At 40.7% G+C, this 24,318-nt stretch overlaps 1 protein-coding gene across 1 annotated transcript in view; it reads left to right on the top strand.

The window, feature by feature from the left end:
- The first annotated feature begins 3,420 nt into the window (after positions 1 to 3,420).
- The window catches only part of LOC117513420 (E3 ubiquitin-protein ligase CBL-like), a 34,554-nt gene continuing 13,656 nt past the window's right edge, over positions 3,421 to 24,318 (top strand). The window contains 9 exon segments of the mRNA XM_034173605.1: positions 3,421 to 3,648; positions 5,965 to 6,049; positions 6,052 to 6,085; positions 9,330 to 9,467; positions 9,556 to 9,643; positions 9,789 to 9,920; positions 20,349 to 20,522; positions 23,731 to 23,868; positions 24,017 to 24,069. Coding sequence (XP_034029496.1) covers positions 3,421 to 3,648; positions 5,965 to 6,049; positions 6,052 to 6,085; positions 9,330 to 9,467; positions 9,556 to 9,643; positions 9,789 to 9,920; positions 20,349 to 20,522; positions 23,731 to 23,868; positions 24,017 to 24,069 — 1,070 coding nt within the window.

The following is a 24,318-nucleotide window of genomic DNA, read 5'->3' as shown; positions in this document are numbered from 1 at the left end:
ATTTCTTTCTATAAGATTATTATCCCAATCCTCAGGTTGGGAATCGGAATTTTTTCTGCCAAGCTTGGTCCATATTTACAAAAAATTATTAAAACCGGTTGACTACCCTCATCCGTATTTTCCTTCTTGACATTATTATCATGAAATACTGAGGGTAACTCTGTTTTTTATTACCATTTTTGATAATGCTATTTAATATATCCCATATTCCTTTAATATTGTTTTTGTTATTATATAATATGTTACTATAATATTCCTTCCTACATACCCTTATAATATTAGTTAATCTATTTTTGTATTTCTTATATCTATTTTCTGCCTCTTTAGTCTTTAGTTTTATGAATTCTCTATACAGTGTATTTTTCTTATTACATGCATTTCGTACCCTTTCGTCATCCATGGTCGAGCTTGGATTTTTTGTTTTCTGTAGTCTTGTTTAATTGGGACAATTTTATCATATAAATGATGTAAATATTTGTAAAAAAGTTCATATGCACTATCACATCACTTTCACTGTATACCTTTTCCCAGTTTTGCTCCTGTAAATCCTTCTTAGTGTGTTCATGTTTCCTCTGTCCGCACTCGCCTGTATTTTATTTTCTCCTCTGGCTGATTCCGCCGATGGTTTCTATTATAAACGGTGAAAACTGGTAGATGATCACTAATGTCATTGATTAATAATCCCTCACAGTGTATTCTCAATATCATTGCTGAATATATTATCAATTAAGGTGGCACTATGGGATGTAATTCGCTTGGCCTGGTGATTTTTGGATATAAACTCATACTGTACATTATACTGATAATTCATCTGTTATTTTATGCTTATTTGGATTGAGCAGATCAATATTTAAGTCACCACAAATGAACACAGTTTTTTGATTAGTTTTTGAGAACATTTTTCCCAATACAGTCAGTGAATGTTTCAATACTAGATCCTGGTGCTCTAATATACAGCTGACTAATACATTTTTGCTTTTTTCTTCACATATTTCAATAGTTATACATTCTAATAAGTTATCAATCACAGTTGTCATATTGTCTACTATTTTAATCCATGTTCTTATCCACATACACAGCCACTCCTCCTCCACTCTTATTTTTTCTGTTTTACACAATTAAATTCATATCCATCCAGTTCAAAATCCATTCCTTTATCTTCATTGATCCATGTTTCTGATATAGCAATTATGTTAAATATTTTTTAAACTGACTTAAATATTCTTTAATGTTGTTAAAGTTTGCATATAGACTTCTGCTGTTGAAATGGATTATTGATAATTTGTTATCCGTTTTAATGATCCGATTAAACTGTTCATCTGTATAATAGCAACAACTGTCATTGATATTTGAGAAGAAATTATTGTCCGGGTCTATATCGTGCTCCAAGTCCAGTATATTGTGGTCTGTGTATTTAAATGTTCTCAGTTCTACTTTTCCATGATCAGCAATCCTTTGAGTTATATCCTTCTTGTCTCCAGATGTAGATGAGTAGGTAGTAGATGAATAGGTTCCTCTGGTCTGTGTCATGGTGTTGTGATGTGTTTGTGTCCTCATACCTTATTGGTCATATTTGTCCAGATCCTCGCTTTAAAAACACTATGGTCATATTTGTCCAGCTCCTCGATGTTCCTTATTTGCCATGACTTTTGCTTGTTCTGGTGATCCGTTCAGTTTGATGAATATTTACAGTTTGAAGTCCATGTGTGCTGGATTTTCCTGTTTCTTCAAGAAGCGTGCTTCCTGGCGATGTCGGCATTCCGTTTGGTGAGATGTTCATTGATGAATCCGTTGTCCCTTTCAGTTTTCTTTCCTTTTTTAACAGTGCTGTTTGTGTTTCTGTTGATGAATCTCATGATGACGGTTCGTTTATCACCGTCATTTCTTCCGGGGCAGAGGGTGGCACGCTTCAATGTATTAAATCCCATTTCTATACTTTAGATAGGAGGAAATCAGCAACCTTTTTTCCACAGAGCTGACCTCCTGTTCACTGGGCTCCCCTCCGCTCTCATCTGTTACCCGCCCGTGCGTAGGACCGTGGTTTGATAGTGAAGACCTGTGATGATGAACGTCGTTAATTCTGGTGTACTGCTCCAATTCAGCCACTCTATTTTCCAGCTGCACCAGATGCCGGTCTTTCTCGGCATTCTGGAGCCGTAATGCCTTCACCTCCTCCACCAGATCCATGATTGATTTCTGTTGCTGCTTCACAACAGAAATCTCCTCTGATAAAAGTCCAGAGATTTTTTAATATCGTCACCTTCCTCCGCTGTCAGAACCTTCTTAGGCCCATGGTCGGCTTATTGAGCAGCTTGTCGATCCGCCGATGTTAACAGCCTGCGTTGTTTGTCACCGGGATGGATCTGCACTGCGCTGGTTGCCGCGCGGCCGTCGGTGTTTCCGCGCTGATGGATCCGCGGTGGCTGCACGAGGCCTCGGGGAAGCGGCACTCGTGACGCGCGGCTCTAATGACGCAGCCGCGCGGCCTCAGTGAATTCACCACGTTGGGCCTCGGACGTTGTTGCTGTCCAGTCGCGGGGCTAAGTTGCCGGTTGAGGTGGTATTCCCACTGTCCGGGTTGGCAAACACCGGCGTGGCAGATGGCAACTACAAACACCACCTCTGAAAACTCAGGTACAAACTTTTTGCAGCTCGCTCTGACGACACGCAGCTCTGACTGACTGTGATTGAACAGAATGGGCAATGTTCAAAGCTTCCATTGCTGAAGCTGCAGCGGTGAGCTGTGGCCCTGAAGGTCTTAGGTGTCTCACGGGGCACCAACCCTTGAACACCATGGTGGACAACGGTGGTCAGGGGACACCATCCCACTGAAGAAGGAGTCCTTCTGCGATATGTTTTCTTGGAGGACCCCGGTGGCAGTTGTAAGGTACCGACAGGCCCAAAGGGTGGTAGCCTCTGTTGTGGGGAGGCAAAGCAGCGGGTGTGGGAAGAGTTTGGCGTAATCATGGAGAAGGGACTTTCGGTCAGCCACCTTCTGGCAGACAGTGAGGCACCTCAGGAGGGAAAAACGGGAACCATCCAAGCTGTCCACAGTAAGGATGGGACTCTGTTGACGAAACTGAGGATGTAATCTAGCACTGGAAGGAAACACTTTGAGGAACTCCCGCATCACACCAGAACTCCCTCTATTACTAGGGGCACAGCTGTAAACTGATGGGAGATCATCATCAATTTCCCTGGTGGAAGTCACTGAGGTAGTCACACAACTCTGCAGTGGCAAAGCCCTGGGGGTTGATGAGATCCGTCCAGAAATGCTGAAGGCTCTGGGTGTGGAGGGACAGTCATGGATGAGACTCTCTTCAACATTGCGTTGAGGTCTGGGACAGTGCCAAAGGAGTGGCAAACTGGGGTGCTGGTCCCTATTTAAAAACGGGGGACCAGACAGTGTGTGTCAATTACATGGGCATCAGACTACTCAGCCTCTCTGGTAAAGTCTACTCCCAAGTGCTGGAAATGAGGTTTCGGCCAATAGTTGAACCTCTGATTGAAGAAGAACAATGCAGGTTTGTCTTGGTCATGCAACAACTGACCCAGCTCTTCACTCTCACAAGGATCCTGGAGAGCGCCTGGAAGTATGCTCATCCAGTCTACATGTGTTCTGTGGACTTGGAGAAGTCGTACCATTGGGTATCCTGGAGATGCTGTGGGAAGTGCTGTGGGAGTAGAAAGTGAGGGGGCCATCCAGTCTCTGTACTCAGAAAGCAAGAGCTGTGTTCAGGTTCTTAGCAGTAAGTCAGACTTGTTTAAGGTGGGGGTTGGCCTCCGCCAGGCTGCGCCTTGTCACCAATCCTGTATGTGATCCTGTTGGTTTCATTGGTCCATGACCTCCAGCACTCACTGGATTGGTTCGCAGCTGATTGTGAAGCAGCTGGGATGAAGATCAGCACCTCTAATCTGAGGCCATGGTTCTCTACAGAAAACCGTTGGATTGCCTGTTCCGGGTTGAGAATAATGGTCTTGCCACAAGTGAAGGAGTTCATGCACCTCGGGGTCTCGTTCATGAGTGAGGGGACGATGGAGTGTGAGCACTTCTTTTCTCCTTTATTTCTCCCCTCCGAGGTTGAAATTCTAAATTCTTCCCAGACTACTTGAATTTTGATCATATTGTCAGTATTGTGTTATGAATTCCTTATCTAATGCTACAGAATAAAATTATAGTTGTGCCAAAGAAAATTCTTTTCATAACGTAACTCTTTAAAAAAATCCCAGGGGCACTATACCTTTAAATAATTAGTGCAGAGCTGAATAATATAGTGAAAAATGTATTAGTGGGAAAATTGACATTGTTCTTTTCAGGAAAGCCAAAGTATATTTTTTAAAAAGACTGACATGAAAACATCAGTGTTGTGTAAACGGCTAGCCTGCAGTGACACACTGCCCAATGGAACATTTGTGGTTTTTTGCACACAACCAAGCAAAAAAACAGCATCCTGTTTGCTCACTGGACTACAAATGCATGTGCATGTGAGTGCAACAATCTGTGGAAAGTATCAGCACTACTGCAAACAAAGGAAAGTGGTACATCATCATATCTGCCATAGATTTCCACATCTGAGTCACTGATTTTATTTCTATCGTGTGTGTTTTTTTTAACCCAGCTTTGTTGTGCAAAATCTGCTTTTGCTGGACTTTCACATTTAATCATTTGGATATTCAAGTCAAATGCCCTCAATGCCCACAATAATGTGGTGCATGTAGAAACTCCCCTAGTATGGGCAAATTATGACCTAATTTGCTTCATTTTAGACATACGGTATGTCACAGAAGCTCATATCTGAGCTCTCATTTACTATGAAAGCCTGAACAGTCTTACATAGGACAGACTGATCCTTTCTGTGTGATCTGCTTATGTGAAGTGGTGACAAAGCATCGAAGGTAACTGTAACCTTAGCCCATTGTTCAAAAATAACTTTAACCTAGCTCTATCCACTTGTGCTATTTTTGGTTTGAGGTAAACATGTGCTTCCTGTGCAGTAATCAAAACAGAATCACTTTCAGAGATCACTACCATGAAGTAGGTAGGTCGGTTGTGAGGTTGAAGAGATCTGATAAAACATTAAGATTTGGCAGACTTGAATAGTGTTGTTAGACTGTGTGCTATCACAGACTTAAATGTCTTATTTGTCTTTCATTCCCAGGAGGAACTTGACTAAACTGTCCTTACTATTCAGCCACATGCTGTGGGAGCTGAAAGCTCTGTTTCCCGAGGGAAGATTCATGGTGACACTTACAGGGTGACCAAGTCAGAGGCTGAGGAGTTTGGAGACATTCATTTGGCAACAAGTGAGTATGGAGACATATTGAGGACTTTGTGGATTGTCTGATACTGAAACAGTTTATAATGTGGGATTATTTATGTTCTTCTGACAGGTGCATTGTGCAGTGGACTACTTTCAAACAGCAGCTAAAAGCGTCCATGCATTTGAAGAAGGGATGGAATCAATGGCTCTGAAGTCAACAATAGATCTCACCTGCAATGACCATATCTCCATCTTTGAGTTTGATATCTTCATTAGACGTTTCAGGTGATTATGGCTTAGTTTAGTATATTTTTACAAAGAAACATCTCATTAAATGTTCTGATTTTCTTCTCTCCTCTTTTCACTGCAGAGCAGGTAGCACAGTTCCAATATGTAGGTTTGGGTCAGTTCCTACTTATGCTACCTGTCTGTGTCCCAGTTAACCAGCTGTAAAGGGGTAGCAGCCTTGTCGTAGACTCTCACCTGCTTTTTCCCTATGGAATCCAGGCCTTGGGACATATATAGAACTTAATTCTTCTTTTTTAGCCTCGAAGATCACTTATTCTGAACTGGAACTAGTTCACAGTGGACAGTTCACCCAGGTGTAAATGGGTACCAGCCTTGTCATAGACTCTCATCTGTTTTACACTATGGAATCGTGGCCCCAGGACTTATATAGAACTTACTTCTTTTTGTTTTTTAGCCTTGGATGTCACTTATTCGGAACTGGAACCAGTTAGCGGTGACCCATCCAGGGTACATGGCCTTCCTTACCTATGACCAGGTGAAGGTCGTCTGAAACACTACCTGCACAGACCTGGAAGGTAAGAACGGGAACAGAAAGTCGATGCTACTAATTAGCCACACAGAAAAACTAATATCTGTTTCATAGTCTCCTCAACTTATGAATCACTCTGGACAGAGTTGTGTTTGATATACACCAGAAGCCAAATCAACAGACATTCTATCATCACATTCCCTTCATCTTTTCCAACTCTCCCTGCTGCATCTATTGTTAATTAACTATGTCAGGTGTGCTCAACCTATCAAGGGCAAGGAAATACCATATTAATTTACCATATTCATTAATCAGCTATGGTTGGAGCAGGTACATGGAAAAATTGTAGGGCATGTGATCTCCAGGACCAAAGTTGCTGATTTCTGTGGTAGAATAATCATTATGAGAAGTTCAAAGTAGGGATGCACCAATCCACATTATTCACTTCCAATCTAATCCTGATACCTGACTTTGAATATCTGTCAATACCGATACTACACTGATACCAGAGCTCTGTTTGCTTTAATATTATTATCATTATTGTTCATTTTCTATGAGGATATTTTATATCCCCAGTTGTAGAGCTTCATGATGAAGTGGTATAGAGGAGGTTTTTCTTAAACAGAAGACCTGAAAGTTCAGCTACAATTTGCCAGAAGGTACATTTAAGATGCAAGCCCAGATTTGATATTTTGGTGAAAGAATTAAGTACTTTTATTTATTTGACAGTTCTGGGCACTACTCATGAATCCTTATTCCACAAAGAGCTATAAAATTCTAAGAGATGTTGGCAGACTCTTTGCTGATTTTACACTGAATGACTTCTCACCGGACAGGCCTGTCAAGTTGCTTTAGAAGGGTTGTTGCTAATCACAGGGACTTGGTGACCACTGAAGGTCACAGTTGCTTGTTTTGACAAACCACAAACTATTTGTAAGAGGTGCGTGCAAAAAGTAAGAAACCTTATTTTATCCCACGGAAACAAATGAAGCATGGGAGTTGTTATTTTATTCAAGAGCACCAAACCAAAGAGTGAACCCATCTACTGCACCTCCTTCAGATTTTAACATGAGGGAATGACTTGAGGCAGAGACTTTTGACAGAGAATTTGGGCATGTAGAAAGCTCATTCAGGCTTTCCTGGCCAAACACATCACTCCTGTAATTGGTCAGACTTCTTACTCTCCTAATATGGCTGTCTCTGATTTTTGGCAGTTAAAAATGACACTAAAAGGGACTTGATTTGAGTCATAACAAGACTTCATGCAGAATGTGACGGCCTAGCTGGACACTGTTCTGACAGACGACTTTCCGAAATGCTTCTATCAATGGTACAACTGCTGTGAGAAGTGTGTGTGAGAGAGAAGGGATCCTGAAGAATCACAGGAGTAGTGTATCATATGTCATTTTTTGTCATCATTTCGGTTACAGAAGCATTAATAGGCTTTGTTAGTGGAGAAGATGTGAACCCTTATAGCTGTGTGTCTGCTTTGGATACAGAGTGAAAATTGTCCTTCAAGAATTTCTTATTCTTATAATATAGAGTAATTTGTACACTTTGGTATTTGGCACTTTTTTGGTTTTAGACAGTGTTCCAGTCTGAGATCTTCCAGATCTTTAATTAATCATTTTTTACCATTAATATATTGTCAGGATACTAAAATCAATGTTCCCTTGCCTGGTAACAGCAGGGGCTGTGTTTTTCTCCAGATAAAACATGGAGTTGCATCAGTAATGGCATCCGGTGTAAAACTTGAGCCACATGCCAATGCGGATCTAACTGTATCCATTGTGGCTACCCCGAACAGCCAATAAGACAACAATATTATTTATTCTCTTTTGATGCAAGTAGTGGCAGTCTTTGTGGCCAACAGACATTGATTATGGAAGTGAAAACGAACTGACAAGCAAGCACATGATGTGGGTGAAGTTACAAGTAACTTCACCCACAATAATTATCTAAATATTTTTTCTGGTTTATCCTGGGTGGGAGGCAGGGGTTTCCCTCTGGGTCAACACAGCAGATCTGAGATAGATCCACATGTTGATTGTCATTCCTGATGTAACCCCAGATGCTAAAGAATGCTGCACAAATGGCCTTCAACTTTGCGAAGCAACCACACTAAATGCTTAAAATATAACTTTGACTATGCTCCTAATTCCCATTATGCATGTGACGATAACATTATTTCCTGCAGTAACTTTAAAACCTGATATACACTGAATGGATCTGATGCTTCAAAGTTAACCTACATTTAATCAGTTTATTGTCATTATTTGCTCTTTTAATCATAACTTTTATTTCATAAGTTATCACATTAACACTCACTTTTCTATCAATTGGCTTCCTGCATTTTATAGCGCACCTACAGAAACCTTTGCCAAAACCTCAGATTTTTGATGAGGACACTGATCTCTGATTGTGCCTTTTATCACAGCCTTATTTTCCATCAAACATTAGAGCTAAAAAGCTTTAAATCATTTTGTTTGTTTTAAAGAAGTGTGTCAAATTAAATGCAGCATCCTTAAATTCTATTAGTTAAAAGAAGAGAGAGGGCAGTTTAAAGAACTGTACTTTATAATGTTTACTGCTGTACTGTAGTTTCAACTTGGATGTTTAGAATTTATAACGCAAGTAGAGCCAATTAAAAGACAAAGCTAAAATAATAAAGGGACAAAGTAATTTTGAATTCACTCATGACTGAACTATTGAACATCAGTGCTCAAGGTGTCACCCCCGAAAAAAATCGGTCCACCCTGCCTTCACTGCACATGCATCATTTTGCGGTGTCAGCAGCAATTCACTGATTATCACCTCGTTTCTGCTTCAAACTACACTCCAGTCATCATCTATCTCAGCGACAGATATCTGAAGCTTTTGTACAACAATCATTTGCACATAAATTCAACATTATTTCATCATAAAAGACAGGGGACTGATCAGAGTGCCACAGCAGCACGTCTGAGTCATTCGTGCTGCTCTGCCTATATCATTTCAAAGCGTCAGTAGCGATTCGCAGTTTATTGCCTTGTTTCTACTTAAAACTGTCTTTACAATGATTTAAGAGGTTTTACTTTGTCATCTGATGCTTAATAATCACATTATTCCCTTTGATCACTTTGGGTATAGAGAATCAAACCCAGAGTCAGTCTCAGACGCATGCGCAGTGAAGGCAGGGCGGACCGGTTTTAGAGGGAGTCGTTCGGTTGGCGACAAAGGTTCTGTTTATGTCAGTCTTGATGTTGTGTCTTATAAATGTGAAGCCCACAGATCATCTCTCTCCTTCTCAGCTATATATACCGTCTGAGCTGCACGAGGATGGGCCAGTGGGCCATTGGCCATGTGACCACGGACGGTGCTGTTGTGCAGACTATTCCACAGAATACACCTCTCTACCTGGCACTCATTCAGGGATTCAAGGAAGGCTGGTTCGGACAAACACACACAAACACAGGCCTGTCTTGTATTTAGCCTTTGAGTGCGTTTACTCATGCCGACCGTGTGTTATGCCTGCAGCTACTTGTACCCAGATGGCCGCGATGTGAACCCTGACCTGACGAGCCTGTGTGAACCTTCCCAGAGGGGTAAAGTCAAAGTCACAGAGGTAACACACACCTTCTTCAATTTTGCAGCAGGCTGCAGGCAGAATTCTAAAGTCATACTGAGACAAAATATGTCACATCCTCATGTTTGTTCCACTGTTTTGTGTCTTTATTTCTATGTCTTCCTGTCTCACCTCCATCCAACAGGAGCAGTATGAGCTCTACTGTGATATCGGCAGTACTTTCCAGCTGTGCAAGATCTGTGCAGAGAGGGATAAGGACACTCGTATCCAACCCTGTGGACATCTCCTGTGCCAACCCTGCCTCTCCGGATGGCAGGTATATTCCTCCAAATCCCCAGTCATAATATTTGCAGCTTCATTAAAACCGCATCATCTATGCAGCCACTCATACATGAAACTGAGAGGAACTTTCACTGTAAAAGGAGAGATTGTCCCATCAGAGTGACACACTCGTGTTTCAAACCAGTGGTTTTTTGCATCTCAGGCCAGCCACTCTTTACAGGAATGTAACAGAAACAGGACATGCTTGCAGGTTTGTGCATCAAAAACACAAAGTGCATAAATAAACCCGCTCACTATGCAGCTTATATAACACCCACAGGGATACACGAGCACTATCTGAAACATCTGAGGGTGAAGCAACATGGTATCTAGGTTCATTTTCATTCAGTTCTTTTCTGGCATGGCCAAAACATCAGTCAAAGTTCAATATCCCAGCATGGCTTGCAGTATTTGGCGTGGTCAGATAGGAGCATGCATTTGGACAAATACACATTACATCAGGTATGACAGTCTGATGGTCCAAGACCTCAATGTACAGTCAAGATGTTATTCAGTCCACAGTATAGAAACTTATTTGTCAACAAAGAGAGGCTTAAAAAAATCACTCAAACTGCAAAATCTACTTATTAAAAAAAAACAGGAATTAACAATTAAACTGCAAAAATAGAAGCTCATTAACTGAATAAGCAAAGGCACTCTTTAACATAACACGAGTGGCTTTGGACAAATCCTCGGCTGTATATAACAAACGTATGTAGTAGTGTTGTAACGGATCATAGTTAATCCATGAACTGTAAAGATCCCCCCACCCTGTACACATACACACACAGACAGTTTGGCATGTATGTGGATTGCAAATTGATAGCAAAATTTACAGAAGTGGAATTAAATGTCATGGTGACTTTTTAAAGTGATAGCACTGTTAGCCTCAATCCAGTTGTGGTAAAATCAAAGTCTGACTGCAGGGTAAAGCAGCTGCATGTGCACAACGTGAAGTCACAAACTCAACCTGTTAAAAACAGCCTTGTGCTCTCCTTGCTTCATTCTCAGCACTCTTCAGGATCCAAAAACTGACAGAATCTCTCAAAAAATTAAAGGAGTTGAGGGCAAAGTGTCCGTCATCTCTTCCCTGTGCAGCAGTGAACCCACTGACTGACCCAAGCATTGCACTCAAAGTGGTGTGTAGCTGGGCTTGCCAAAAGTCGACAGCTCCAAAAAATAATGAGTATTTCTTATTTTTTCTGAACATATGCTATGCAGGACCACATGGGCTTCTCCTTGGCTTTGCCCAAATGGTGGAGTTTGCAGCATTGAGGCATTTCCATGATGTATTATACCCATACCAACCCAGTCTCATGGCATGTTGTGATTCAGTAGTACGAAATATACATTAATCTATTGGTTCATGATATTATCACAAAAAGTGCCTCATTTTTGTCATGGCAGCACAAATTCATTCTAATTTATTCCGTTATGGCTGCAAGAAATTAAAAGTGAAGCGGGGGGGTGGGGGGGGTGGGGGGTGGTGGTGGTGGGGGGTGGTGGTTATGGTTAAGGTTGGGGTTGGGGGTAGGAGTAAGGTTAGTAATAGTGAGTTAAAAAAAACCTGTCATGAAAATTTTAATCATTTCGTGATGGGAGCACAAAAAAAAACGTGAGACTAGGATGACCCATACTCAGGTGTCCCCTCATGACACAAGTCCTGTTTCACATCTGACTCTCCCTAATTCGCCACTCGTTTGAGAAAAAGAAATTCCAATGATAGTGCCAAAGTTATCCAGCCATTACCTTAGGTCACTGGTTAGCACCCTCTCTAACACCATACAAGAATCACCAGGACCCTAAAGACTTGCACCTTGGTGAAGTATATAATTAAATTTTGATTATATCGAGATCTATTTTCAGTTTAAAAATAAATGGCAGAGTATATAAAAAAGGTAAAACAAACCTGACAAACTTTATTTGTTAACATTGCACCAAAGTGCTGTATAGAAGAATAAATAAAAATCATAATAAAAGACATAACAATTCACATAAAATGTAAAGTTGTAAACAAAGTACAACTAAAATAATTAAAACTCATATAACATTAGTAAAAATAACAACCATATGATAAAAAACAATGACAAAATCAAATAAATGAATGAAGACAATGTCTTAATAGGTGATGAAGGCCACGGAGGAGATATGGGTTTTCAGACAAGATTTAAAAACAGAGACAGAGATGAGGCCTGTCCAGTTTGCTGAGGCAGGTCATTCCATAATGTTGGAGCTGAAACAACGAATACATGGTCCCCTCTGAGCTTCTACTTTGTTTTAGGCACACTCAGGAGCAGCTGATCAGCTAACCTGAGAGAGCAGGTGGGTTTATAAAGGTGTAGGAGCTCAGAGAGGTAGGTTGGGCAAGAGCATTCAGGAATTTAAAAACAAATTAAAGAATTTTAAAATGAATCCTAAAGGTATGGGCAGCCAGTGGAGTGATGCTAAAATGAAGGAAATGTGCTCAAATATACATGTGCCGGTTAAAAGACATGCAGCAGTGTTCTGTACCATCTGGAGACAGGAGATGGAGGATGCATCAACCCCCACATACAGTGCATTACAATTATCCAGCCGAGTAGTAACAAGGGCTTGGATTACTGTCTCAAAGTGTTGTCTCAACAGAATTGGCTTTATTTTGGCCAGCTGTCTCAAGCTCTGATATGACTGCCAAATTTCAAATCTTTGTCCACTTCAACCCCTAGATTTGTGATGGTTGACTTCATATACTGGGCCAAGGAACCCAAATCTAGCAGGAGAGTCCCAGTGGTGCCACCAAAAACCATCACTTCAGTATTCTTTTCATTAAAATTTAAAAAGTTCAGAGCCATTCAATCTATGCTTTTATGTCATCAAGACAATTGACTAATGAAGCAACAGAGTGTGCATCATTCTTTTTAAGAGGCACAATATATTGACAGTCATCTACATAACAGTGGAAAGAAATACCATGCTTTCTAAGTATAGAACCAAGTGGGAGGATATATAGAGAGAAGAGGACAGGGCCTAGAACTGAGCCTTGTGGGACCCCACGTGAGAGAGGAACAGAGGAGAACACAGAGTCGCCAAGGCTGACACAGAAAGTTCAGTCTGTCTAGTATGACCTCAACCACTTCAGCACTATGCAACTGATGCCCACCCACTGCTCCAAGTGAGAGATCAGGATTTAAAAGCACGAGTCACCAGAGTCAGTGGCTATAAAAATATCATTAAAAATTCTTAAAAGGGCTGACTCTGTGCTGCGGAGGGTTTTTAAACAGGGATGGAAAACCTCAAGAATATTGTGTTCTTCCAGAAAGGCCATGAATTGACTGTAAACAATCTTCTTGAAGATTTTTGAAAGAAAAGGCAGATTGGAGATAGACCTGAAATTGGCAAGAACTGCAAGATCTAGCCCAGGCTTTTTAATCAGAGGTCACACTACTACCTGTTTAAAATTTTTAAGGACCACACCTGAGGACAAAGTGCTATTAAAAACTGCAAGAACAGATGGTCCTACAGTGTGAAAAACCTCTTTAAATAGTCAAGGAGGGACAGCATCATTTGGAGAACCTGAGGGCTTCAATGACCAACAATCTCCTGTAAAAAGGAGAGAGCCACAGGCTCAAACTGGTCAAAGACAGCAGAGCAGGGACAGAGATTGAGGGCTCATAAGCAGAAGGTGAGATAAGAGCCCTAATAGAAGAGACCTTGTCAATAAAAAAGTGAAGAAAATTTTCACAAACAGCAGCGGAGGTCTCTATACAGTCTGTGGACATTGAGAACTGAGCAGATAGTCTTAAACAAAACATGAGGGTTGTGACAGTTTGACAGAATAATCTCAGACAAATGCTTTCTTTTAGTATTTTTCACAGTTGTTTCATAATGATGACAGCAGTCCCTTAGCATATGAAAAGACACCTGCAGTTTGTCCTTCTTCCACTTGCGTTCAGCTCTACAGCACTTGCGTCAAACAGCACGAGTTGTGTCATTTCACTAGATTCAGGTTTAGTTTTAGGCTGCCTGATTTTTAACGGAGATACAGCATCTAAAACAGTCTGGCAGGTGGAGTGAAACCATGAGCTAAGCTCCTCTGTACTGCACACTGACTCAGGAATGACACAGTTGTAATAAGCCTTTTCACACTCTGGGAATGCCCATGCGTGACCAGGTTGGTTCAAAGATGGAGAGGTGTAAAAACGTAAACAGATGCTCAGGCGGTCAGTGACAGCATCAGTCAAACAACTGTCTAAATCCATAATAAACATAATTTTACAGATGCTTATAAGAACGAGTGAAAATGCAACTGTTTTATCAAGCCATTACAATATAAATATTATAAATAATTACCTTTGAGATTCCCTTAGCAAAAAGTAGTATACTTAAAGTTCATTTTATTAAGTATGCTTCAGTATAAGTATAGCAAGTACGTATACTACAGACCGTGTACTGTTAGTATACTAGAAAGTACACACATTTAATACTTTTTTGGACTAAATTGGAACATTTCAAGTTTATAAAAGTATATTTTAAAGTTCATTTTAAGTTTGCAAAAGTACACGTTAAAGTATACAAGTACACTCATCTATATACTATCAATGTACTTGGTATATCCCCCTTGTATGCTTAAAGTATACCACACGTACACTTATCAGTGTACTTGATATATCCCTCTCCTATGCTTAAAGTATACCACAAGTGCACTTATCGATATACTGCCATTGTACTAGTTGTATACTTTGAGTCCCTATTTTTAGTTTATTATCATATACTTAAAGTATACTGTTATACACATTGGTTATTTCACTATTTTACTTTTTATACTTTAATTTTGCTAGGCATATTACTTGTAGCTTACTATTTATATACTGAAAATATACTCCTTAAAGTATTCTTAAAGTTTACTCATACTGTATGTACACAAGAGTGTGATGCATTTAAAAAATCACAAGACAGAATGTTGAAAACAAGTTTGATATATTTTCAAACATTTCAAAAACAAAGACGTATGAAATTACGTCCTTCCTTTGTGGAGAAAATTAAAGGAAAAAGTGCATGTAAAATGTAAACATAATGGTCTGTCCAAGATCAAGTCATTATTTGTAAAAATGTAAACATAGCGTCTTCAACTGAGAACTAAAGTCCATCCTTGTCAAAAAAGGTAAAAGAAAAGTGCAAGCCTTTGCAACCAAAAATAAATAACTACATAGAAAAAGAAATCTGTACTTTTATGACTTCTTTTCAGTTACTTGAGTCAATGGCTTGACTTAGTATATCTTGCTCCAAGTGCATAATAAGCGTTAGTACTTTGTGGCAGAAAGATGTAAAAGTATACTAAAGTATAAGTTTTAGTATTAAAGTATAAGTGTAAGTCTTAGTATTAATGTACTTAGACTTTTGTTTACGAGTATACTTTTCAGTATAAGCCAAGTATATGTCTCTATACTATTCTTAAGTATATAAAATATAGTTTATAAGAACTCACCTTCAGGTATACTTCCTCAAGCAGAGTGTAGACATTCAGAGCAAACAGTGACACAAACAGCACAAACACACACACACAGCAGTAGCAGTGACAGAAGGCAAGCCGCACACACTGGTGCCATTTTGGCAATCAAATTGGTACCAGTGACACAAATAATTTGCTAATCTGAAGGTGTGCACACATTTTTTTTCAAACTGTACGCTCCACTGCTCAGCTTCTGATGAAGGAAGTAGCCAAGAGGTGTTAACGCCTCTGTAACAAAGCAGTACAGCATGTCCTGATGATTTCCTGTATGCAGCCGTAAAGGGGGGCAAGAAAAGAAAAAATAACTATGCTTCAGAGACCACAGTGGAACTGCACCCAAGTAAACTTCCTCATTACTGCTTGATTTACTCCAGAATGACCTGCAAGAATGAAAGGCAAATGAAGTAGCTAAGTCATGGTTTTAACATTTCTTCTTTTGTTTGTGCGTGCATGTGCCATAATTGTCTCCATGAGCTAGAACTATTCCAGAAAGGGCCGAGAGGGTGCAGGTTTTCCTTGCAGCCACTGACTCCAGCAAGTGATTTCACTGATGAACTCATCCCAGGGAAGTTCATCAGTGAAATCACTGAAATCATCTGGAATAGTTTGGACACCACTGAGAATTTATAAGTAAATAGTTAGTTTTGACTTTGCCTGCTGCCTCATGCACTCTTTTGACAGTGCTGCAAGTATGTTCCAGCAACTACCCACACACTATAATTTACACACTTGCATGTCATTCACTGGCAGAATAGCTACTCCTCAGTGGTAGGTCTCCCATACATTATCGCCACCTCACACTGCAGATAGACGAGGCCCACATGGTAAGTTTGATGCACACATCTGACCTGGCTGTGGCAGATAGATGACTACTTTTGGGAAATAGTGATAAACCACTGGTCTGCCTGTGTGACTGACAGTTGGGACCCAGGGTGATAATAGATGCAAAAACTTGCAGCACCAGCAAATGCTCCGATAATTGATCTAACGATCTGGCGGTGTAGGTGGACACATTTGGCTGCAGTTTTTCTTCAGTGGTGAATGCAAGTACATCACTATAATGACTGGAGGGCACACTATAGGTCATGCCCGGGGCTATCTGTCTAACTGAAAGTCATTATCACTCTCTCCATTTGACTCTGACCTCCTAAAGGTATACATAGCCCTTACCCTAATCACCCTGTCCCTAACCTTCACCCTCACCTGTCAAAACCAGTTCTTTTTGTGGCCGCAGTACAAGACAGACTTCTGATTTGTGCTTTGATAGAACTATGACACTGCCACATATTTATTTTTAAAAATGGCTAAATTCATAATGCCACCTTGTGTTGTTGTACTGACAAATTAATTTATACTAGTGTGGTGCCCGTGGGGATCCATGGGTTCTAGATTGGGTAGTGTTTATAAAATAGGTAGCTGACATTTTTCAAGGCTGGCAATAAATTATGCAAAGTTTCGACAATGAGTTGGCATGGCGTGTGAGTCCAGAATATTTTTAGAACCTTACATCTCAACAGTTTTTAGGAGAACTCAACCCTTTCATTTTCTGGTAGTTATGTAATTTTTTTATGTTAATTTGCTGTCTTAATGTATTTATAAATTGTTTAGGTTGCTATCATATACACACTATTATTATTATTATTATTATCATTGTTTGGATTATTATTATTATTATTATTATTATTATTTTATTATTACTTCCACAACCCCAATTCCAATGAAGTTGGGACATTGTGTAAAATGTGAGTAAAAACAGAATACAATAATTTGGAAATCTTTTTCAATCTATATTCAATTGAATACACCACAAAGACAAGATATTTATTGTTCAGACTGATAAACTTTATTGTTTTGTGCAAATATTTGCTCATTTTGAAATGGATGTGTGCAACACATTTCAAAAAAGTTGGTACAGTGGTATGTTTACCACTGTGTTACATCACCAATCACTGTTTGGAACATTCCACAGGTAAACAGGTTAATTGGAAACAGGTGAGTGTCATGATTGGGTATAATAGAAGCATCCCCAAAAGGTTCAGCCATTCACATGCAAAGATGGGGTGAGGATCACCACTTTGTGAACAACTGCGTGAAAAAAAATAGTCCAACAGTTGAAGAACAATGTTACTCAACGTTCACTTACAAGGAATTTAGGGATTCCATCATCTATAGTCCATAATATAATCAGAAGATTCAGAGACTCTGGAGAACTTTCCACATGTAAGTGGCAAGGCCGAAAAATCAACATTGAATGCTCGTGACCTTCGATCCCTCAGGCGGCACTGCATTAAAAAACCGACATCATTGTGTAAAGGATCTTACCGCGTGGGCTCAGGAACACTTCAGAAAACCATTGTCAGTGAACACAGTTCGTCACTACATCTACAAGTGCAAGTTAAAACTCGACCATGCAAAGCGAAAGCCATACATCAACAACATCCAGAAATGCCACCTTTCTGTCTGGGCCCGAGCTCATTTAAAATGGACAGACGCAAAGTGGAAAAGTGTGCTGTGGTCTGATGAGTCCACATTTCAAAATGTTTTTGAAAATCATAGACGTTGTGTCCTCCGGACAAAAGAGGAAAAAGGCCATCCAGATTGTTACCAGCGCAAAGTTCAAAAGCCAGCATCTGTGATGGTATGGGGGTGTATTAGTACCGATGGCATGGGCAACTTACACATCTGTGATGGCACCATCAATGTTGAAAGGTACATACAATTTTTTGAGCAACACATGCTGCCGTCCAAGCAACGTCTTTTTCAGGGATGTCCCTGCTTATTTCAGCAAGACAATGTCAAGCCACATTCTGCACGTGTTACAACAGCGTGGCTTTGTAGTAAAAGAGTGCGGGTACTAGACTGGCCTGCCTGCGGTCCAGACCTGTCACCCATTGAAAATGTGTGGCGCATTATGAAGTGCAAAATATGACAACGGAGACCCCGGACTGTTGAACAACTGAAGTCGTACATCAAGCAAGAATGGGAAAGAATTCCACCTGCAAAGCTATAACAATTAGTATCCTCAGTTCCCAAATGCTTATTGAGTGTTGTTAGAAGGAAAGGTGATGTAACACAGTGGTAAACATACCACTGTCTCAGCTTTTTTGAAACATGTTGCAGGCATCCATTTCAAAATGAGCAAATATTTGCATAAAAACAATAAAGTTTATCAGTTTGAACATTAAATATCTTGTCTTTGTGGTGTATTCAGTTGAATATAGGTTGAAGAGTATTTGCAAATCATTGCATTCTGTTTTTATTTACATTTTAAACCACGTCCCAACTTCATTGGGATTAGGGTTTTATTTTGTCATTTGATTTTAAATGGACCACAATGGAAACGAGCAATCAGAGATTTCTGACATCCGCCAATCCAGATCTGGATTACCTCCAAAATTTAATGGAGTCTTCCATGCCCTAATATCCATCTATGGTGCAAAATTAGTGAGAAGTAATCATTCAAAGCCTATATAAAGTGAAATCTTGATCCAGAATCCAGATTCAGATCCGGATCAACTCCAAAATTTAATGGGTTCTTCCAAGGTCTAATATCTATCTGTGGTTCGTCAAAACCTCTGCAGTAGTTTTGATGTAATCCTGCTGACAGGCAGACAGACAAATAAATAAATAAATGCAAGTGATTTTATTATGTCCTTGACAGACGTAATAAGTGTTTTCACATTCTTGTCTCATCCATGCAATTTTAATGTATTTACAGTTATAGTATGTTCTTACATTGAACTTACTAAATAAAATCATGCATGCTTTTATTATATAGATGATTTACCATCCCCTGCTGGAATGGTGTGTGAGTCCAGAATGTAATTATCACATTGTTCAGTGTTGTTAGCTAATATCCGTAGTTTCTCCAAAAATATTAGTCCTATCAACTTTTTGTTTTGGTGGAGCTCATTCTTGACCCAAAATTCATAAGCATACCAGACAGTAAATGTCAGCTCTCCACAGTTTGTCTGTGATCGAAGTTAAATGCACGCAATCATGCACACAGAGTTTTTTGTTTTTTCTGCATTCTGCTGCAAGCAGGTGCTTTTAATTTCACACACCCACAAACAGAGACATGGTGGAAGATATCAAAAACACTACACTTTTCACTCATTGTAACGGCAACATGAGACTTAACTCACTCATGGTAATGACAACATGAGACTTAGCTAAATTGACTAAACCAATTGAACTACAAAAAACACAATAAATCAATAACACTAACAACACTGTTAAGCTAACATGAACCACAATAACAACATTTAAAACCCCAAAAAGCCCAAACTCCCATGGTGCATTGCCGCACAATGTCCATTGTTCACTTTTGTTAGCTAAAATTGCAAATTTCTCCAAAAATAGTCCCATCAACTTTCCATTTTCATAGCATTCATCCTTGACCCAAAATACATAAGCATACTAACCGGAAAATGTCAGCTCTCCCCAGTTTCTCTGTGATCAAAGCCATAAACACGCATGCATACATGAATACACAGAGACCACTTGGCTATTATAATTTAGACTTGACACCTCCTAATAAGAAAAGGTTGGGGTGTCTGCATGTTTTCCTGTTTGCATGGATGATTCAGCTTCCTGGCAGAGCCCAAAAAACAAGCAAGTTAGGCTATATTAAATGTAGGTGTGAATTTCAGAGTGAAAGGTCACTGTCTGGAACCTTATCCCCAAACCCTGTGCTGCTGCTTTCACCCTGTCACCCTTAGCAACATAAACAGAAACAAATACATAATGAATTGTTTATTGGATTATTTACATCCTTCTGCATCAGGGAGCTTCATTCCACAATTGCACAAAGTCCAAACCATTCCAGTATTTCATTGTACAACAGTGGCTTAGCCTTACTAGCATTGACCATCATATATGAGTCAGTTTTTCTGTGACTTTCTTCACATTTTATTACTGATCCCAATCTAGCAGAAGTCAGCTGGCCACACCTGTCCTTACTGTCGCTGTGACATCAAAGGCACAGAGTCCATCCTGATTGAGCCATTCTTGCCAAGCAACAATCAGAACAACAGTGAGGACGAGGAAGATGACAATGACCATGAGGATATTGAACTGCTGATAAAGGAAATGGCTGCTATGAAAAAGGTATGTGGCTTTATTGTACACTGCTCAAAATAATTTAAGGAACATTGTGTTCCCTTTATTGTTTTGATCAGTAAATATACGAGGTCTGTCCAAAAAGTAACGGACCTTTTTATTTTTTGCAAAAACCATATGGATTTGAAGCACGTGTGATTGCATCAGCCAAGCTTGAACCTTCGTGCGCATGTGTGAGTTTTTTCACGCCTGTCGGTTGCGTCATTCACCTGTGAGCAGGCTTTGTGTGAGCACTGGTCCACCCCTCTCATCGGATTTTTATTGCGAAGAAATGTCTGAACAATTTGGAGCTTTGCTGCATCAAATTTTTCCAGAAACTGTGAGAGACCTCCAGCTGAACACCATTCGGAAAATTTAGATGGCTTTCAGTGACGATTTTATGGGGATTACACAGATTAAGGAGTGCTCCAGCCGGTTTAAAGACCACCCGCGCAGCGCACTCCGAGCACCAATCGACAGGCTCAAACCCCACTCAAACAACCAGATCATTTCCAATGTGAAGGCTTTGTTGATCTGGGACGTTGTCTGACTTTCACAAAAAAGGCAGAAAGCGTGGACATCAGCACTTTTTCGGCACATTCTACTGTTACAGGAGTTTTTTTCATGGAAAGAGAAGCGGAGGATTGCACCACCGTGCCGATCATGGCGCGGGACAAAACCACCTCCGTGTTGGTCTCACAGGATGGCTTTCAGGTTGCTTTCAGATGGCTTCCGGTTGCTTTTCAGTCATGTGAGTATCCGAGAAATTGTGCATGAGCTGGACATGCCCCAACATGTCCTGTGAGGCTTCATCACGGCGTTGCTTTGCGCCATGCGGCTCAGCCGCGACGCGCGGAATTCCTCCGCACGTCTGTCTCAATGTGCCGAAAAACTGCTGATGTCCATGTCTTCCGCAATTCCTGTGCTAGTCAGAGGACATACCAGATCAAGACAGCGTCCAGTTTAGAAATGAATGGCACATTCCACTGTTACAGGAGTTTTTGTCTTGGAAAGAGGAGCGGAGGAATTCCGCGCGTCGGGACGGAGCCGCATGGCGCAAAGCAACGCCGTTATGAAGCCTCACAGGACATGTTGGGGCATGTCCAGCTCATGCACAATTTCTCAGATACACACATGACTGAAAAGCAACCGGAAGCCAACTGAAAGCCACCTGAAAGCCGTCCTGTGAGACCAACACGGAGGTGGTTTTGTCCCGCGCCATGAACGGCACGGTGGTGCAATCCTCCGCTTCTCTTTCCATGAAAAAAACTCCTGTAACAGTGGAATGTGCCGAAAAAGTGCTGATGTCCACGCCTTCTGCCTTTTTTGTGAAAGTCAGACGACGTCCCGGATCAACAAAGCCTTCACGTTGGAAATGATCTGGTTGTTTCAGCGGGGTTTCAGCCTGTCGATCGGCACTCGGAGCGCGCCGCACTCTCAGACGCTGTGGGCGGTCTTTAAACCGGCTGGAGCGCTCCTTAATCTGTGTAATCCCCATAAAATCGTCACTGAAAGCCATCTAAATTTTCCGAATGGTGTCTAGCTGGAGGTCTCTCACAGTTTCTGGAAAAATTTGATGCAGCAAAGCTCCAAATCGTTCAGACGTTTATTCGCAATAAAAATCCGACGAGAGGGGTGGACCAGTGCTCACACAAAGCCTGCTCACAGGCAAATGACGCAACCGACAGGCATGAAAAAACTCACGCATGCACACGAAGGTTCAAGCTTGGCTGATGCAATCACACGTGATTCAAATCCATATGGTTTTTGCAAAAAATAAAAAGGTCCGATACTTTTTGGATAGACCTTGTATATATATATATATGTATATATATATGGATAAGCACTGAGATCTTCTGGACACTTTATTAGGTACACCATGCTAGTATAGTGTCGGACCCCCTTTGGCCTTCACAATTGCCTTAATTCTTCATGGCATAGGTTCAACAAGGTGATGGAAACATTTCTCAGAGATGTTGGTCCATATTGACATCACAGCATCACAAAGTCACCCATTCAACCAATCTGTCCATTCTCCTCTGACCTCTGACATCAACAATGCATTTTTGTCCACACAACTGCCGCTCACTGGATACCTTCTCTTTTCTGGACCATCCTCTGTAAACCCTAGAGATGGCTGTGTGTGAAAGTCCCAGTAGATCAGGAGTTTCCAGAATACTCAGACCAGCCTGTCTTGCACCAACAACCATGTCACAGTCAAGGTCACTTAAATTCCCTTCATTCCCCATTCTGATGCTCGGTTTGAATTTCATCAGGTTGTCTTCACCACGTCTAGATGCTTAAATACATGGTGTTGTGATTGGCTGTTGAGCTATTTTTGTTAATAAGCAATTTAACTCTCTGGGGCCGACGCTGTCGTATACGACAGCTGAGACCAAGCTTTACTAAATTATAAATAACTTTTTAATGATATGAGATAGAAACTTACTTTTTTGCTGAAAAGTTAACTCCGCAGACTTTTGAGCCACCGTCCACTATCTTTGTACTCCTCATAGAAGCTGTGTGATGACGTGAGCAATGTGAGTGTCCAATCGGAATTGGTTCACCGTCACATGGTTTTCCAAAATACAGTCATAGGGCAGATTCACCTCACGTCACACACCAAAGATTGTTTTTCGGAGTGATGTGTTACTAGTTGGCCTATTTAAGTAGCCCCCTGGCTGCTCCAATGCGCCCTGCGCCATTACGCTCAGCGAAAGTGAAAGTGAGCAGACGGAGAGCCTCTCATACAATCTCACGTGCTCAAACAGTGTGTGAGTATCAGGATTGCTTGACTAGTTTTCCTGTGAATGTTACTGGATATTCCTGTGGCAAGCTCTCTCGCTCCGGCGTAAAGCACTGTTTACCATATCAATGGATCGAGTGGGAAGGGGCCGCTCCTCAAACTGAATGAGCCTCAATGTGTGAATGTTGCTTTCAGAGCAGGAGAGAACAATGATTGTAAACCTTTATTATACTTATAAAACACAACTATAGCATATATATTTTGAAAGTACAGGTTGTCCTGAAAAAAGAGACATAAAACTTGAGCAATAATAAAACATTTATGCCAGGTGAGTGAACTGTCCAAAAAATGCCCTCGGACCCCAGAGGGTTAACAGGTGTACCTAATAAAGTGGCTGGTGAGTGTCTGTATATGTGCGTGTGTATGTGTATGTGTACAAATGCAACCATCCTGTCTGTGTTTTTTGTACAGCTCTCAAGTTTGGAATATCAGGTTCAAACCTCCTCCCTCAATGCTCCAGCACTGCCCCCAAAAGATACAACAACACCATCTGCTCCCACACAGTCTCGGCTATCCAAATCCAATGTCCTGACCAAACACTCCCACTCAGTAAGCTGCCACCTCTGTCTTCAATACTGTTAAGTTCTCTGCAGATGGTAAACTGTGATTAATTCCACATTAATGAGAGTAACGTAACAGGCATCGGCGGAGCAGATAATGCCCGTAAAATCTCTGTGGCATTTTATTTCATCTATAGGCTCACAGTGGAAATGTACAGAGAAGACACAAACAACATGGAACTGTGAGCAGGTGAGCCAGGGAAAGGATGGGTTAGTGTTACAAGGAGTTAATGTGATCGTCACTGTTTGCTCATCGGATGGCTCACAATGCTTTCATATCCGGGTGATTCTTTAACTACGGGCACTATTGGCTTTGTAAATGTAATTTCCACCACACCATTGCCTTACAATATAAAGCGCCTTGGGGCAACTGTTTGTTGTGATTTGGCGCTATATACATGTGCTCTGATGTCACTGTTTATCTCCATAGAAACTACCC

Source organism: Thalassophryne amazonica, chromosome 7 (genome assembly GCF_902500255.1).
Source record: "Thalassophryne amazonica chromosome 7, fThaAma1.1, whole genome shotgun sequence".
NCBI classification, from domain to species: Eukaryota; Metazoa; Chordata; class Actinopteri; order Batrachoidiformes; family Batrachoididae; genus Thalassophryne; species Thalassophryne amazonica.
This window is presented reverse-complemented; position numbering and strand designations above follow the sequence as displayed.